Consider the following 14,173-nt stretch of genomic DNA (forward strand, 5'->3'; position numbering starts at 1 on the left):
TTTCCCCATTGTGTCCCTGTGTTTTCCTATCCATTTGTCCCCTGTCTGTCACTCCCTGTATGTCATGTCTGAGTCTGTGGGTGCTTTTCATTACATAAATTGGTCTCCTCGTCTCCTCCACTCGCTTCCTCTCCTCGCGTCTTAGCTCCGCCCAGCGAGGACATGAAAGAGGGATGCGAGGAAGGGACGTGAGGACGGAGGAAACGAAACTCCGAAATGAAAAATCCTCGCTCCACAGCCAGTCCGAAGCGACGTCAATTACTGATGACGTTTGCACAGCTGTAAAAGCTGTAAAATGTGATATTATGGTCAGATCTGCAGTCAGACTGTTCTACTCCTGATTGCTATTGATGAGGTTTCAATTATATGCCGTTAGAGGCGTAACAGAGGAAGGAAGGAGAGAGGAGACAAGGAGACACAATTAAATGTAATGAAAAGCACCCACTGTCACTGCGGGGCATGGCCAACAGTTTGGGTCCGGCCTCCTCTCCTCCTGAGCACAGCTGCACTCAATCAAGCAATCAAGACTCACCTGCCGTCACAGTATGTCAGCACTAGTGTTTCATCCAGTATTCATCAAATCACCTGTGTGTCTACCTGTGTTGTTACAACCTGAAGATCCTGAAGATTGCTATTTACCTTTTCCCATGTTTTAGCTGTTGTCTGGTTCCTGCCTTCCTGCCTTGATTCTTGTTATTTGTTTGTGCTCAGATGCCTTATCCTCACCTGTCGTCGTCTGCACCATAGTTGTCTCTAAAGGAAATGGAGTGGACACTGTCATGGACTCAATCTGCTCTGGATTCTCTGTTTCATCTGGATTTGTCTGTTTGCACATTCTCTGCGCATTCATTAAAACTGTTGTTGTGTCTTTCATTTGCCTCCTGTCTTCTCTGTTTGAGAGTGGCATTTTGTGTCCTTTAAACTTGCAAAACGTAATAAAAGCCTGCATGTTTGCTCAAGTTGGTTGTGGGTTTTACTTGACCTTACTTTTTTCCTGACCAATTTTTCTGGCAGTTGTGGCTGAAATCTTGGTTTGCTTTTCCCTATTTATACCAACTACCTTTCCTCGCAGGCCCTTTGACAATGTTTGTGTTTCCCCCATGTTTCAGTATTCAGCAAAGTCAGTGCAGCTCTGAATGAAATGTGCTGGCGCACACAAATGGCTTCATCTGATCCCTAAATGTTTCCAGCATTATCAGGCATATTTTACAAAAAATGGCTAATATTCCACAAATTTACCAGTGTATGTAAATGAATGAGTACAACTGTATATAAAGTTAATGGTGTATGGTTATATGAAACTATGGTTTTCTTGTCAGTTGCCATGGTGAATCTGTTTATCTGCACTCTTGGTGCTGTTTTCAAGTTCAGCATGATAAACCTCTACAAACTCAGAGCTAATTGAACACATTAAGGATATGGCATGTAAAATTTGTACTCCTCAGAGTACAAGCTTGCATTCAGGGTTTGATAAGCCACACAGCAGAAATTATTTAATTCACAGAGGTCAGTGTCAACCAGGAAACTTTATATGGTATGGCTATTCAGAGATGTTTTTTTTTTTTTTTTGTTTTGTTTTTTTTTGTCAGTGGTATGGTGTTCCATTCCTCCAGTAGAGTCCAGGAGACATGACAAATCATGCTATGATATGGCACATTAAAGCTGTCCTGGCCACTTGTGGTAGCCCAGTGTCTCACTGAAAAGCACTTCATCATTTGAAAAAGAAGTAGCTATTACATTTATTTTTATCATTGTTAACGTAACAATATGAATAGTAATCATGACTATTGCCTGTTCCATCATAAATTATCCCTATCTTCTTTCATGTGTACACAAAACGTTTCAGAAGAATGCATCATCTGGTAGTGAATCCCTCTCACACACAGACTTAGGATCTAGAATGGCCAGAGAGAGAGAGAGAGAGAGAGAGAGAGAGAGCTATAAACTATGTCCCAGAAAAAATGTAAAAATATTTGTAAGTTGCAAGTGATAAATAAATGTAAACAATAAACAGTACTGTGCAATATTGCAGAAGTGCAAATAATATGGAAAGATTGAAATATTGACTGGTAGAAGATCTCCAACTTCTTGCTGCACATTTAAATTGATCTCAGCTTCCCCAGGAAAAAGAGTCTGCTCATTCCCTTCTTCTAGACAGCGTTGATGTTAGTTTTCCAGTTTAGTCTGTTATCGAGGTGCACTCTGAGGTATTTGTAATCCTCCATCACTGTGACATTCTTCCCCAGAATAAACAGTGGTTGTGTGATCATCCTGTTTCTTTTGAAATCAATCATCATCTCCTTGGTCTAGGCCACATTAAGCAGCAGGTGTTTGGGCTGTTGCACTATATGTATCCTTGCATTAGCATACAGTCTCTGCTGGGGCAGCAAATAAATTGGTGGAATGTTGGCAGAGTTTTGTCCAAAGTTTTGTGATTAAAGTCCCCAGTAATGACTACAAACGTGTTTGGTTGCTTAGTTTGTAGGTCCGCTATAGTGGAGTGGTCACGTACTGCCTCTTGAGTCCAACCCGTCTTCACAGGAGTGTGAACAGTAATCACAATGGTGGACGTGAACTTCCGAGGCAAATAACAAGGCTGCATCCCCACAGCTAGCAGCTCTATGTCCAGGCTACAGAAACGTTCCTTAATGGTAACATGTCCGGGATGACACCACCTCCCGTTCACAAATAAATCAATTTCTCCTCCCTTCTTCTTACTGCTCTGAGCCACATCTCTGACTGCCTGCACACAGCTGAAGCTGGATACCTCCACACTCTGGTCTGGGAAATCTGAGTGACGCCACGATTTGGTAAAGGCCACTAGGCTGCACTGTTGGTATTCCCACTGAGTCCTGACCATCGTGACGAGCTTGTCCATTTTATTTGCCAAAGACCTCGAAGACGAAGAGTGCAGATTCATCATTGACCCAATTTTACTGGAAAAGCAAAAAACCCAGAATCTAACTTTCAACATTACAACAGGGGCTAGATGGACCAAACTGTCTACACTATTTCTTGTGAAGTCAACTACAGTATTTATTGCGATGGACCCAAAAGCAAAACAACAATAACCCATAGCTAGAATTAAAACAAAATCCATGTAATAGTGCCTCAATTTCAGACCCTTCCTACCAGAGTCAATTCAATTCAATTCAATTCAATTCAATTCAATTCAATTCAATTCAATTCAATTCAATTCAATTCAATTTTTCAATTCAGTTTTATTTGTATAGCGCCAAATCACAACAGAAGTTGTCTCAGGACACTTTCCATATAGAGCTGGTACAGACCAAGCTCTTTTATCTACAAAGAAACCAACAATTCCCCCATGAGCAAGCACTTGGCGACAGTGGCGAGGAAAAACTTCCTTTTAACAGGCAGAAACCTCGAGCAGAACCAGACTCTGGGTGGGCGGCCATCTGCCTCGACCGGTTGGGTGAGAGAGGAAGAGCAAGAGGGAGAGTGAGACAGACAGACAGACAGACAGACAGACAGACAGACAGACAGACAGACAGACAGACAGACAGACAGACAGAAATGCAGTCAGAGAGAGAGAGAGAAAGAGACAGAGACAGAGACAGAGAGACAGACAAGTCACATTAACAGTGACAGTGGATTATACAACTGACAGTCAGTCAGTTGTATAATCAAACATCATTATTGCAAGAACAACTCAATCTCTGTGCACTCCAATTTTGCACAACCCAAAATTCCAGTTGCATAACAACACTGTCTGCTGTCTATCATGGCAATTGGAATCTCTTGCCTCTCACCTATTCCAAAACAGCCAATTCATGAGGATGAGTACAGGGCTGCTGTGGACAACTTTGTCACATGGTGTGAACAGAACCATCTGCAACTAACGGCCAGAGTCATCTCTATTTTCTGAGGTGACTGAGGGCCTTCAACATCTGCTGGACTATGCTCCGGATTTTCTATGAGTCTGTGGTGGCAAGTGCTATTCTCTATGCTGTTGATGACTAGGGCAGCAGGCTGAGGACAGCAGACACCAACAGACTCAACAAACTGATCCGCAAGGCCAGTGACGTTGTGGGGATGGAGTGTGACTCTCTGACGGTGGTGTCAGAGAGGAGGATGCTGACTAAGCTACGGACTATCTTGGACATCTCACACCCACTTTGTGATGTGCTGGCCAGGCACAGGAGTACATTCAGTGAGAGACTCATCCCACCAAAACTCAAGACTGAACGCCACAGGAAATCATTCCTGCCTGTGGTCATCAACCTGTTCAACTCCTCCCTCTGAATGGCCCTTGGACTTTTCACTTATACTGATACATGTCTGACCAATTCAACTTTGCACATCCTTTTGTATATACTGTTTATTTTTTTCTCAGTACAACAAAACACAACAAAAACAATTTCCCCTCGGGGATCAATAAAGGAATTCTGATTCTGATTCATGTCATTCAGTACACTAATTGAGAAGTTTGTTGTTGGGAGAGACCAGTTCCTCCACTATCAACAAGTAAAATCCATAATTAACACACATCACAACCCTCTAGGCTAAGTGATGAGATGAACCCCCAACCCTGATTTCTGGATACAAATTAGTAAAAACATTTTCTCTATGACCACTAAGACAGTCTTGCAACTTACACACACACGCAAACACACCTAGAACCTAGAATAGTTTCTTAACTCATCTTAACTCAAAACATACCCAAAAACCAAAGCCACGCACCTGACCACAGGTATCAGCCATGATAAACATCCATAAAGATACCCTAAATTCTTAATTACCACATCAACTCCATCTCTCATTACCTTCTTTTACTAGTCCACCATCCACAATAAAGATGCAGTCCATCATCCACACACAGATTTGCCATTACCCAAGTTTTGAAGAAAAGAAAGAAAGAAAGAAAGAAAGAAAGAAAGAAAGAAAGAAAGAAAGAAAGAAAGAAAGAAAGAAATATAAATATAAATAAAAACATTTAAAAAAGGTAAAAACAAATATGATATATTCAAAATTAATAAACAAAGAAAACAAAGCATCTCATTCAGCAAAGTCACTCAGTCTGGATGTGGTCCAAGGCAGTCTGTCTGTCACCCATTGGGGCTTCCATTTGTGTTTGTGCTTCCATGTGGGAGGCCTCTCACTTGCCTTTTCAGTGACCGTCCAGCCTCATTCTTCATTGTTATACAAATATCATGTAACACAGTGTAATTCCACATAGAACTACTTTACCTTGTAGAATTTCACAGTTGGATCAGACTCATCTAGGTTTGACTCTAAGGGCAAATGTGACAAAACCTTTATTTACTGAATTTTTAGTCCAGTCAAAATTAAACAAATAAAAGAAAATGACAGCAAGATGCTTTCTCTGGTACGTATTTTTGTCCAAAGTTCTATCAGTCAAAATATCCTCCAAGGTAAGTTTTGTTCATGTGTTCGTCTGTTTGTGTGTGCTACCCAGGTAGTATGTGTACACTGCTCACAAAAATTTAGGGATATTCGGCTTTCGGGTGAAATTTAAGGATGAACCTAAGATGCGCTACAACCTTTACAGGTGAACGTAATTTGACCTTCTCTAAACTTTTGAATGCACATGTCCAACTGTTCAGTGTTTCAGGAATTCTTCCACAACTTGCTGTTCTCTAACAAGGAGCTCAATGGCAAAATTCACCACAGGGGTTTGATCCATGAATTGACCAATTAATTTACTGGTTCAATTTGTTTAATTTCAAAAGGCTCAACCATGCATGTAAGATAAAAGAAGAAGTAGTCTTCCAGTTTTGACTGCTAGCTTGACAGATACCGACAGATAACATGCAATGCTAATACTGTAAATAACTGGAGTCACCACAGATTTTCCAAATAAAAAAAAGAAATGAAAAACATCTACATGATCTTTGGAATGTGTGTAATCTCTTCAAAAACACAACCTTTAACTATATACTTCACTCAGAGATCTCTTCCTGTCACTCCCTCTCTGACTTTTCCCAAATAGAAATCAAACATAATCTGACTTTTTCAAAGATACTTCCTGCATTCAGTAACAGGCAAAGATATTATTACTGTGCCCTATGATGAGCTCATAGTGTAACTTCACCAGCTTGTGAGTTGCAACCATATTACCAGTAATAATGGTTATTTTCACATGCCTCTTCAGTCTTCCCCTATTCCAGTGGATCAGTGACCCATCTCAGGGGCTATACATTGCTTATCCAGACTGTTCTACATGTGCAAAAGAACAATAACATGTAATATGATGTCATCCACTCTTATTGAAGTAAAAATTGAGGAATTAAAATTGAGAGTTAATTTTTAGTTTTTGTGGAGAAATGGTGGCTATTTCTGCCTGGAGGTGTGTGTGAGTCAGAGCCAGGAGAGGTGGGACTGTGATGTGTATGACGTCACAGAAACATGTTTGTATTCACAGAGGAACTCAAAACAGTGCAGAATTGAGATGAATGTCAATCTAAAGTGACAATGTGGCAGGAATTCTGATGTGACTGCTCATACTGTGGTCACATAGCATAAACTCAGAACTGCATCTGATATGTTATGAAAAAACACACATATAACTATGAAAAAAATCTGCTTTGGACCTGCAGTCTGAACCAAGTGTAAACTCACTGTGACAATACCCATTGCTTTGTGCACTGCCGTTTGAAGACTTTAGTTTGGTATTTTGGTCACCGGCATCTTAGTTTTTGAAGCCATAAATGACCATTTGATAACACACACCTTTTCGGTCTTTTCGGTCTCCTGAATACCAACCTTGCAGCTCTTTAAAACCACCTATCTTAAGCCATGCAATGAGTTAACGGGAATCAGTGAGAGTGGACACATTAAATACTTCCAAAAAGTGTAATTTATTAACACTACAAAAAGTACACTCCACCACTCCATCACAGTAATGGCTCTTCAAGCAGAATTCATTCTATTGAGTGTACCTATGTGTTTCAGGGAGTAAGAAAAGAGAAAGAGAAAGACTAGAGATGATAAATGATGGATCAGATGCTAACTCTTCCAAGAGTAGTACTCAATAAATTGTGAACTGACCCAGTCCAAAAGGATGAATGTAGCTGAACTCCTGAATGAACTTTGAACTCTGTGTGTGTATGTTTGAGAGAGAAAGAGAGAGAGAGATTTAATTATTGGTAAATCTTCAAGATAAAAATAGCAGTGTAGAAACTGAAAACTTAAGAGGGATGATGACATGAATGAGGGAGAGGGCTACATACACAACGTCTTAAAAATGTCTGTGTATACAGGTATTACAAACTAACTAGAATACAAACTAACCTGGCCATAGAACATTAGCCAAAAATATGTTATTGACGTTTTATCATTGTCAGATTTACCAAGGGATTGGGCTGCTTTCCTCATTAAAAGTGTTCTGAAAACAGTCCAGCTTACGCAGGTTTTACTGCATGTCGCTGTTCAATGTCTCCACCACCACCACTGTCATCGGCCACGGGAGCTGATGAAAGCCCTGCTGTGGCAAACATATCAGAAATTTTTGTGCATTTTGCAGCGCTGGCTTAAAGAGCCAACTTCTTTTACTCTCGCAGTTTCTCTGCACCTCCTTTTCGTTTTCTCTCCATTCTCGCAGGTCCTAACAGATTACGTTACCGATGTAAAAGAGGGGAAGTGTTTCAAGGTATGATTGGGCGAGATGAGCCCCGTCAAGTGTCAGTGAAGAAAATAACCTATTGGCCGCAGAACTGCATGTGTCAAGGGCCAGTCGGTGTTTACGAACAAACTCTTGCACTGACTTTTTTTTTTTTTTTTTTGCCAAATGCATTACGCTGCAGGGCCAAAGCGAAAGGGTGTTTAACGATGTGATTGGGCCAGCCAAGTGTCAATTGGGCCGCTGATCAACTGTCTGTGTGGGCCGGTCAGACCAATATTTAAAAAAAAAAAAAAGTGGCCGACTGTTGGCCCAAATAGCACGTCGGCCCACCAGGAAAATGCCAGATGGTCAGTTCGTCCCTGGCAGTGACTTCTCAATGACGAGATAGTCACGCCCTAAAGTACAGGTGGGGAACCTTTTTCCTGTGAGGCCTCTTTCATTTTTTCCTAAACTTCAACGGTCATACTAAATAATTAAACACATATATCACACTTACCCCTGCAATGGCTGGAACTGCCACTTCATCAGTTGCTTTCTGTTCATCATTTTTATGGACAAAATTTCTAGGCGCAGACAGGGGCTTCGGTTCGGTTCGGGAGCCGCCAGATTTCGTCTCTGCTTTTTGCAGATGATGTTGTCTTGTTGGCTCCCTTGAGCCAGCACCTTCAGCATGCACTGGGGCGGTTCGCAGCCGAGTGTGAAGCAGCTGGGATGAGAGTCAGCACCTCCAAGTCCGAGGCCATGGTTCTCGACCGGAAAAAGGTGGCTTGCTCCCTTCAGGTTGGGGGAGAGTTCCTACCTCAAGTGGAGGAGTTTAAGTATCTTGGGATCATGTTCACGAGTGAGGGAAGGATGGAGCATGAGATTGACAGGCGGATCGGTGCAGCGGCTTCAGTAATGCGGTCGCTGTACCGGTTTGTCGTGGTGAAGAAGGAGCTGAGCCGAAAGGCGAAGCTCTCGATTTACCGGTCAATCTACGTTCCTACCCTCACCTATGGTCATGAACTTTGGGTCATGACCGAAAAAACGAGGTCCCGGATACAAGCGGCTGAAATGAGTTTCCTCCGCAGGGTGGCGGGGCGCTCCCTTAGAGATAGGGTGAGGAGCTCTGTCACCCGGGAGGAGCTCAGAGTAGAGTCGCTGCTCCTCCACATCGAGAGGAGTCAGCTGGGGTGGCTCGGGCATCTTTATCGGATGCCCCCTGGACACCTCGCTAGGGAGGTGTTCCAGGCATGTCCCACCGGGAGGAGACCCCGGGGAAGACCCAGGACACGCTGGGGTGACTATGTCACTCGGCTGGCCTGGGAACGCCTCGGGATCCCCCTGGAAGAGCTGGCGGAAGTGTCTGGGGAGAGGGAAGTCTGGGCGTCCCTGCTCAGACTGCTCCCCCCGCGACCCGGCCCCGGATAAGCGGGAGAAAATGGATGGATAGATGAATGGATGGATATTTCACATTTGAAAGTAGAGAACTGTGTAGCTGGCTGGGACCTTGGAGACTGAGGTACAGCTCTGATAGGTACTTAGTAATGCCCACAACAAAGTCCAAATCACACAGCCACTTGCTGTCACTGAGTGCCACAACAGGTTTTCCTGTAATCTCCATTAACCCTTCAAGACAAACTGCACTAGAGGATACTCTGCTTTATTGCCTATTTTATTCTAAATGGGACCATGGGACCATGGGACCATCATTTACAGAATTAACATTGTGCTGTATTAAAGAAGACTTGAACTGAACATAGCCTTATACAGTGCTTCCCACTACTGCACTTTAAATACATACCATACCAAATAGTTTGGAAATCTGACCATGTCTGTAAAAGAATGTCTTTGCATTTCTGAAAAATAAATAGTAACAACCTAACTTAATAGGTATTCAGGGAGGGCCCACAATCTATTTTTCCAGGGTTGCCATTTGATTACATTCAAGCATGCAAGCTGCATACACACACACACACACACACACACACACACATATATATTAAAAAAAACAAAACTTTTTTTTTTTTTTTAATCCCATTGCAAATTAGGTTATACTTGAATGCATGTATACGGGGTAGAATGAAAAATTATCTACAGTTCATTTAGTGTCGAAAAGCAAAACTTCAATTTGCAGGATTTTAAAATCAAACCTTAATACAACATTAGTTCAATGTAGATGGAAGACCTAAATTCATTCAAAGGTAATATGTGGAAACAATACTGCAATACCAATGTTGATTCCCTTTGCAAGATCAAAACAAAATTCAACAGCGATTCAACCTTGATTAACAATGTTGATTCAGGCAACGTTGAAATGCTGATTGGACATTTAGCATAGACTCCATCTCATGCAACCCCCTATGTTTGTCTTTTGTGTTTCTATTCCAAAATGTCACCTTTCTCTCTCTCTTTCAGCACTGGCTAACTGAGTTGGAGATCTTTGCTATAATTTTTGCAGCTGCCATTCATGACTATGAACATACAGGGACAACCAATAACTTCCATATTCAGACAAGGTAATTCCCACCCAGCATTATTTATGTCAGTTTAATCACTGCAGTTTCTCAGAAAATGATGAAACTGGAGGCTTTTTGATATGTTTATAATCATCTTTTTGCATTATTAGTCATTGTTCATTTTGTTATTGTTATTTCCATTGGAAATTGAAATTGTTATTTCCATTTAAAACCTAGTGCCCCATGCACCCCAAAAGACCTCAGCCTCCTAAGCAGATAGAGTCTGCTCTGTCCTTTTTTATAAAGTGCAGTGGTGTTATGAGTCCATTCCAGTTTGTTGTTCAGATGAACACCCAGGTACTTATAAGATGTCACCATCTCAATGTCCCTTCCCTAGATGTTCACTGGTGATGGGGGAGAGTGCGGGCACTGACAGAAGTCCACAACCACCTCCTTGGTTTTATCTGCATTAATCAGGAGGTGGTTCTGCTGACACCAGTCCACAAAATCCTGGATAAGTCCTCTGTATGACCTATCGTCCCCATCTGTGATGAGGCCGACAATGGCAGAGTCATCAGAGAACTTCTGCAGGTGGCAGCTGGGTGACAGGTGGTAAAAGTCAGCTGTATAGAGGGTGAAGAGAAACGGTGCCAGCACCATTCCCTGGGGGGCCCCCACACTGTAGAGGACAGTCCCCGACACACAGTCCCATGTCCTCACATACTGTGGATGGTTGGAGAGGTAGTCCACTATCCATCATGTGAGGTGTTGGTCCACTCCTGAAAGCTCCAGCTTGTTTCTCAGGATGGCTGGCCTGATGGTGTTGAAAGCACTGCTGAGGTCCAGGAAAAGGACCCGAACAGAGCTCCCAGGTAACACCAGGTGAGACAAGGCTCGATGGAGGAGGAAGATGAGGGCATCGTCCACTCCGATGCCAGGCTGGTACGCGAACTGCAGCAGGTCCATGGACGAGCTCACTAGGGGGCGCAGGCGGGCAAGGACCAGCCGCTCCAGGGCCTTCATGAGGTGTAATGTTAGTGCCACCGGCCTGTAGCAGCTAGGGTCCTTGGGATGTGGGGTCTTTGGCACAGGTACCACGCAGAACGTCTTCCAAAGGTGTGGCACCCTTCCCAGCCTCAGACTCAGGTTGAACAGATGTCCAGTGATCCCGCTCAGCTGATCAGAGCAGGATCTGAGGAGCCTGGGACTGAAGCCATCTGGTCCTGCAGCCTCCCTGGTCTTTAACCTCCTGAGCTGATTTCTCACCTGGCGAGGTGTGAGGGACAAGTCGGAGCAGGGGGGCTCAGTGTCCTGTGAAGTGGATCGGGGGCTGGGAGGAACAGTGTGGGGTGGCCGGAGGGGGGCGGGTCAGTGGGGTACTTGGGCAGAGTACTGGCAGATCAACGGAAGGCTGCTGCAGTGCTGGTGCAGCTGGGGGAGGGGCAGATTCACCCTCAAACCTGCAGAAGTAGGTGTTCAGCTCATCTGCCCACTTTGAGTCCCCAGCTGCCTGAGAGTTTGGCTTCTGGTGGCCTGAAAATGCTTTTCAGGCCTCTCCAGACTCCCCTGGTGTTGTTCTCCTGCAGCTGTTCCTCCATTCTCCTCCTGTATCTGTCCTTCCCCTCCCTGATTTTCCTTCCTTCCATTTGCAGGTCAGACACAGCAATGTTGTACAATGACCGGGCTGTTCTGGAGAACCACCATGTCAGTGCTGCCTATCGTCTTCTACAGGATGATGATGAAGCGAACATCCTCTCTAATCTTTCCAAAGATGACTGGAGGTGAGAGGACACAGTCTCCATATTTTGGCTTTTTTTACTGGCTATGTATCAACAAGAGTCACAGTGGCAGCTCTGTGAGGCTACCACACTCAACTGATGGAACAAATCAAACAAAGGTCTTCTCTCGGCTGTACAGCAGTGTTTTGAGCTAAATACTAACATCAGTATGCTCACAGTTACAATTTTAACATACAGATAATTATCGAGTGATGTTTACATTGTTCATCATTTTAGTTTAATGTGCCAAATAACACAAAGCATGAGGTTGAGGATGATGTGTCATTATTTTCACATTTCTTTAGCAATAAACCTATGGAGCCCAGGGAGAAAAAACTTATTAAATTGTTGTTGGGTGATATGACTGCTTCCAGTTCAATTCAATTCAATTCAATTCAATTCAATTCAATTCAATTCAATTCAATTCAATTCAATTCAATTCAATTCAATTCAATTCATATATTGCCAAATCACAACAGAAATTGCTTCAGAACACTTTCTGTATAGAGACACAGTCTCACTGTCTATGGAGAGACAGAGAGAGTGACAGAGTGAGAAACACAATCATAGTAACAGTGGCAGATCCAATAATAGACTCTTAACTATATGTAGTATATATAGCATAGTATATCATATGTGATATATTTATGTATGTGATATATGTACATATTGGTTACAGATTGTGTATGTAATACATATTCATAGTGCGCGTGCTTCACAGCAACAAGGTTGCCGGTTTGATTCCTGGGTCGGGCCTTTCTGTGCAAAGTTTGCATGTTCTTCCCGTGGGTTCTCTCCGGGCACTCTGGCTTCCTCCCACTGGCCAAAAACATGCTCATTAGGTTAATTGGTGACTGCAAAATTGCCCCTAGGTGTGAGTGTGTGTGTGAATGGTTGTTTGTTTGTGCCTTGCGATCGACTGGCGACCGGTCCAGGGTGTTACCCCGCCTCTCGCCCGTTGATGGCTGGGATAGGCTTCAGCACCCCCTGCAACCCCGAAAGGGATATGTGGTATAGAAAATGGATGGATGGATGGATGCACATTCATAGTGCTGTACGTAATACAGCACTATGTGTGGTGACACTGTCGTGGAATGTGAAGGCCAAATGAACGATCCACAACAGGCCAGAAATAGTCGAATTCAGCTGTCTGAGATAAGTGCTCAAAGAGGATCTGCAGGAGTCAGAGTCCGAGAAGCAAACACTTTATTGCCACGACAACAAAGGGAGAAATATCCAGAAACACACAGGGTGTAAATCTGAAGAAGTCTCTAACTTACAATGGTCAGTGCTCCTTCTTTATACAGTTCTGCTCAAGGTATTCCCCGCCCTTGGGGCATCTTTTCTTTTTTCTAGGCTCTTCTATTTTTTTTACACCATTAGGTACTTTTTGGCTGCTGTCTCCTCTCTTCTCCTCTCTATTCCTCTAATTTTACACCATTAGTTTTGACTTTTTATGGGCTCTGTTTTTTAAAAACAACATCAAATTACAGTTTATCATCATAATTGCATGCAAACATAAGAACATATCACATAGAGAGTGTATTAAAAATATAGTAAAGTATATTGAATCATCCCAAATCATCATTCGTTAAAGCACAGTAAATCATAGTTGTGATTATAAGACCGTTCAGTTCTTTTATGATTATAACAAATATTCAAACATGGATTAAATACAGTAAGGTTATGTAAGGACACGTAGGGTTATATCAGGTCACAACAATCCTGGTATGAGACTAGTCAGAACTGGCTAAGACAGCTGCAGGGACACCTGCAAGGCCATGGAAAGCCCCAAAGATTCATGATACAGGTGCCCTGCCCTCATAATTTTAGCTGCACAGTGTCACTGTTGCACATCACCATTGCTGCACAGCAACCTCTCTGCTTATCTTTGCACCGTGTCATCTTGACCTTTTATGTGCTCCTTCTTTACTCAAGCAATCAAGCAATCAATTTCTACTATCATATCAATCTCCACAGAGCTGCTACTATTGTCTATCATTAGTTACAGTGTTATACTTGATTCTTCACATATCTGTTCGAAAAAATTATACTACAACACAAGGGTGGAAGAAAGTGAAAGTGAGTTGTTGAATATAATATTGACACTAATCAGGACAAGCCGGACAATGCCACCTTGGGAGTTTCACCCAGGGAACTAGAGCAACAAATCCCAAATTAAGGGACTCAGGTTTGCTCTACAATGAGGCAGGAGACGTGCTTCCAAATAAGGTCAAAAATCAATACTTTATGATAAAATACTAAAAAAACAATTGACACAACATGCACATGGGGTGTAAGGATAAAGGGGGCCTTCAAGTGCTGCGGCTTACCAGCAGGGAGATGGGTCC

The 14,173-nt window shown here is 42.9% G+C and overlaps 1 protein-coding gene across 7 annotated transcripts in view; it reads left to right on the forward strand.

Annotated features, from left to right (window-relative positions):
• LOC139346490 (dual specificity calcium/calmodulin-dependent 3',5'-cyclic nucleotide phosphodiesterase 1C-like) overlaps nucleotides 1–14,173 on the forward strand; it is a 113,461-nt gene that overhangs the window by 42,828 nt on the left and 56,460 nt on the right. For all 7 annotated transcript variants that reach the window (XM_070985542.1, XM_070985538.1, XM_070985540.1 and 4 more), the window contains 2 exons: nucleotides 10,004–10,104; nucleotides 11,697–11,825. In XM_070985542.1, the coding sequence (XP_070841643.1) occupies nucleotides 10,004–10,104; nucleotides 11,697–11,825 (230 nt within the window). The remainder of the gene's footprint in view (nucleotides 1–10,003; nucleotides 10,105–11,696; nucleotides 11,826–14,173) is intronic.

The sequence above is a fragment of the Chaetodon trifascialis genome, chromosome 18 (genome assembly GCF_039877785.1).
Source record: "Chaetodon trifascialis isolate fChaTrf1 chromosome 18, fChaTrf1.hap1, whole genome shotgun sequence".
NCBI lineage: Eukaryota > Metazoa > Chordata > Actinopteri > Chaetodontiformes > Chaetodontidae > Chaetodon > Chaetodon trifascialis.